At 33.6% G+C, this 4,468-nt stretch overlaps 1 protein-coding gene across 1 annotated transcript; it reads left to right on the forward strand.

Annotated features, from left to right (window-relative positions):
- Nucleotides 1-174: 174 nt before the first annotated feature.
- Nucleotides 175-2,317, forward strand: LOC149727540 (exosome complex component RRP40-like). The gene is made up of 2 exons (XM_089888736.1): nucleotides 175-1,020; nucleotides 1,380-2,317. The coding sequence occupies exons 1-2, from the start codon at nucleotides 804-806 to the stop codon at nucleotides 1,865-1,867; spliced, it is 705 nt and encodes a 234-aa protein (XP_089744862.1). The 5' UTR covers nucleotides 175-803; the 3' UTR covers nucleotides 1,868-2,317.
- Nucleotides 2,318-4,468: the final 2,151 nt, after the last annotated feature.

Consider the following 4,468-nt stretch of genomic DNA (forward strand, 5'->3'; position numbering starts at 1 on the left):
TTACATAGGTAAAGGGGCACGAAATGTATAAAACAGAACACCAGAGTTATAACGCTTAGGCTACCGACCTAAAAGAATAAGTAAGCACTATTTACTCAACTATCGTCCCCTAAATTTTTATTAAAAATGTAGGAACATCTATGATTAGCGCGCAATAAACAGGGGAACCCCCTACAAAATAAACCAACATTTTAAAGAAATAGCACATGTGTTGTAAGAAAATTTATTCGTTGTGTTTATGTTTTTATAACAGTAGCTCTGAAAGATAGATATTATAAAGTCTGCCTTGTGTATGTTACGTATTTAAACATACTTTGTATTCAAGCGTTGTTGTACACGTTCATTTAGTCATTAACGTAACATTGTCAAAATTATGTGTTTTTATAACAACAGTCATATCCAACAATACACTTATTACGTTGCAATATATTTTACTTAATACTTAATGGGAAACCCCTGTCGTATCTACCAGTTTCACCGGCGTGATACTCTTTTAGAATTTACCTTTAAGTAAAACAGTGTTATATTTTGGATTCAGCAATTTTATCTGACGCTTTTTTCGACACTTTCTGTGTTATCCATAGCGTTTAACGACTGTCATTTAGTTGTTGATTCCCTTCTCTTTGTTTTTTAAATGATATCTTTTATTTTTTAAAAAACAAACAAAAAAATTATTCATTTTACCCATATGTTATACAAATAAAATCATTTTTTTTTTATTTACCCGCATGTTATCGAATAGATCACCGTTAAGCCAATTAAACTTATTTTTAATCAGAACAACAATTTAAGATTCAATAGTGATGTCACAATCCATCGACAATAAACAGATTGTAATTCCTGGTGATGTCATAACCAAACACGTCAATTCAATCACTGGAGATTCCGACGTTAAATTAGGCCCCGGACTTTACCACGAGGCTGACGAAGTAAAAGTTTGCAAACCCGGTGTCTTGCGTCATAAAACTCCCGACACTTTCTGGGTTGATTGCCACCAGAAGAGATATGTGCCAAGTAAAGGTGACTTTTTAAACTTTTTCCAATTCAATAGTAGTTTGTTTTAATTAAGTGTAACAACTGAATGTTCACCATAGCGTGGATGCAACAGCCGCTTTTTAACTGATGCTGTTTTTGACTTTTTATTCATAGCGTTTGCTCTTTCCGCACCTTTTGTTTGGGATTACCGACTGTTCTTTTGCCTATAATTTGTTCTATAATAATTTGATATCTGCTTTCATATTCAAAGAGATAAAATAAAATTATGCTTTGTAACATTTTACTTTGTCTAAGAATAAACACCTGACGGGTAAACTGGCAATTTGATGTTCTGTAATTAACACAGTAACACTAAAAGATAAATAATGAATGATATTTTAAAGGTGACAATGTTGTTGGGGTTGTAACTTCACGACAAGGTGACATGTACAAGGTTGACATCGGAGCTAGTCACTTGGCGGTGTTAAACTACATGTCCTTCGAAGGGGCGTCCAAGCGGAACAGACCCAACGTAACAAATGGAGATCTTATATTCGGGAAACTAATTGTCGCAAACAAGGACATGGAACCTGAGGTCTCGTGCGTGGACCCGAACAATGGGAAAGCTAACGGGTTGGGGGTGTTGAGCGATCGTGGGTTTTCGTTCCATGTACCCCTAAACCTCGCAAGGAAACTTTTATCTCCAAGTTTTACGTTGATTCATGAGCTCGGGGCGAGAATTACTTTTGAAATAACAGTTGGAATGAACGGACGCATTTTCCTTTCATGTAACTCCCCAAAGTTCGTTATTCTGATCATGGACGTAATATTATCGGCTGAATATTTATCAAATGAACAAATGGAAAAACTTTTAAATGAAATGTTTGTTTAGTAGGCCATGTTGATTATTTTTGAAAACGTGCGTAAAATACTGTATTAAACTTGAATTTCTTAACTTTTTTTTAACAACCCGGAATTGACAGCAGACATCCATAAAAATTCAATCTTTATGAAATTTTTTAAACGAATAATTTGCAAAAAGGAATTATAATAGTTCAAAGGTTACAACATGAATTTTGCCCCGGATAATATTGTGTTTATCACAGTTGCATCAGAGGTTAATGTGTATTTTATGTACAGAGTGGTTATTAAGATAACTAACTTGAAATAGGTTTGTTTAGCATCATGGAGTCCTTACTTCCCCCATGTAAACATCACAATCGCTTCTTTATGATGTCACAATCATGTGAAAGGGTTTGTCTGCTGTGTGTGGCAAATTGTTTTGAAGACAAAGGTTGGTTTGGATTTTAAATAAACTAAAAACTGCTTATATTTTGTTTAGGGCATTTCTTAGACTAGTTTTAGTAGTTCTCAATGTGTTACTTCAAAATCACCCCTGTTTTACACCTGTGTTTGTCAACCTTTTATGGTTCATGACCCTTTTCAGCGACATTCAACACCCGTGGCCCTTTCTGCTACATCAAGAAAATAACCTACATTTGTTTTGACGTATTTACGCCTGTTTTTTTATTCACCACTTTGCAGCTATGTGGCTTTAAAAAGGGTTTAAAGCAAAGTTCTGCATGTAGCTTCCTAATATTTCATTATGGTCTGTTTGGTATAGAAGCACTGATGAGAAACTAGTCTGATTTAAGATTGAGTCAAACTTAAAGAAACATCTAATAAATTTCAGAAATCTGAGTTTAAGCCAAAATGTTGCCATAAATATCAAGTTATTTCATGAGTGATAATTTCACATTAAGTATAAGATGCAGTGTCAGTATGTTTGCAAATGTTTGACAAGAACTTCCGTTTTAAATTATTTGTTCTTTGTTTATCGTGAATGAACCAAAAGGGGTGTCACAACCACATACGCTCCCCCTGGTTGTGCCATTGCCTTCATGCTAATTTTTTATATATTTAACTCCATCAATCAACAGACCAGCCATACACCACACAAGTTCACCTGCTTCAATATTTCCTCCACCAAGTTTCCCCAAACCCGCAATGGCTAGAAATATTTGGACACGACGACAAGTTTGCCGATTATTTTATTTCAACCACAATTACTTTGTTTCATCAACTGCAGAATCAAGTTCAGCCAATGCCGATTTCCAATGGTAAACGTTATTCATTACAACCATATTTTAAGTTAACAGACAAAAATCAAACATGTTGTATAAGGAAAAGATATATATTATATATGTTATATTTCGTTGCACCATATCCTTTAACTCTAAGAACTAGATCAAGATCAGAATCCCGGAATTTATTGCAATAATGTTTCTATGTAATTCAAACATAAACAGTTGATATTACCTTAGACGGAATTTTCTTCATAGTTTAGTAAAGAAGCAAGAAAACATCAACAAAACTTTTGCATTAAGGCCACGTTTACAGGTTTTCTTGTTTAAATTCACAGACATTGTTCTAATGTTGCTCAAACTGAAGGGACGAAATTGTTACCACGATTGTGACATCATAATGCAGTTATGTTGCTCTGCGTCGTATAGAAGTTGTTTGAATCTTTTAAACTTAGTGGTTGCCATGGTGAAGCAAATACCGGAATCATCTGATTGTTTCATCACTAACGGTATTTTTGTTATTATGTTTTAAAACAATCTATATTATATATATATAATATTTTTTTCCATATGAGTTATTTTCTATTTAGTAAGACGAGCAATGCTGCCTGGGATCAGTTATCGTGTATTTTAGGCTTAAAACTGGAGGTGCTAAAACATAATGATGGCTATTGTTTAGAATCAGCTATCTGCTGTCTGTATTTATTGCTAGCAGTTACTTTTAGTGTAAAATAAAAATCTATGAAAGTCTTGTACAAAAAGCATCCTCAATAGCTTAACACAGGGTGCTAAACATATGATGACACCCAAGGCACCCATGGCTCATAAACTTCACCTCCAAATGTTACACTCATGTTTAATGTACTTACCCTAACAGACACCTTCTGCAACTTTTTACTAAACGGATTGGATTTCCCTGATGACATCATAAAGGAGATTCTCCTTGTCATAATAGAGGAATTATTACAAGCATATCTTCATAATGGATGTGAACATAACGTGTTCATGATGTTACCGACTAAGTTGTTGAATCTATTGTCATCATCTCAGTCACACACCGTGAGTATTTGCGTTTGTTTAAACTAAAAGTTTGAAAACTAAAACCATCTTCAGTGAACTCTCGACATCATTGAATAAATTATTTCAATAAACCAAAATGTTTGAGAAATCTGATCATATATACAAGCTGTTATGTTTGTGTTGAAACTGACCGGAAAATCTGTATGTTTTTTGCTAACATATGTTTGTTTAAGTATTTTTAAGTAAAATTTTAAATATATATATATATATTGTTTTTAACAACAAAAAAACAGTATGTAAACACAGCGGCAGTTATGGTATAAGATATTTTGTTTAAGATAATATAGTGTTCCACTGTCTAGTTCTATCATTTAAAGACTAGACTGGAA

This window comes from Ciona robusta, chromosome 11 (assembly GCF_009617815.1).
Source record: "Ciona robusta chromosome 11, ASM961781v2".
NCBI lineage: Eukaryota > Metazoa > Chordata > Ascidiacea > Phlebobranchia > Cionidae > Ciona > Ciona robusta.

Coding starts and splice junctions, on each gene's coding strand:
- LOC149727540 (XM_089888736.1), top strand. CDS start 804: ATGTCACAATCCATCGACAATAAACAGATTGTAATTCCTGGTGATGTC. Junction 1,021..1,379: donor GAGATATGTGCCAAGTAAAG/GTGACTTTTTAA, acceptor GATATTTTAAAG/GTGACAATGTTGTTGGGGTT.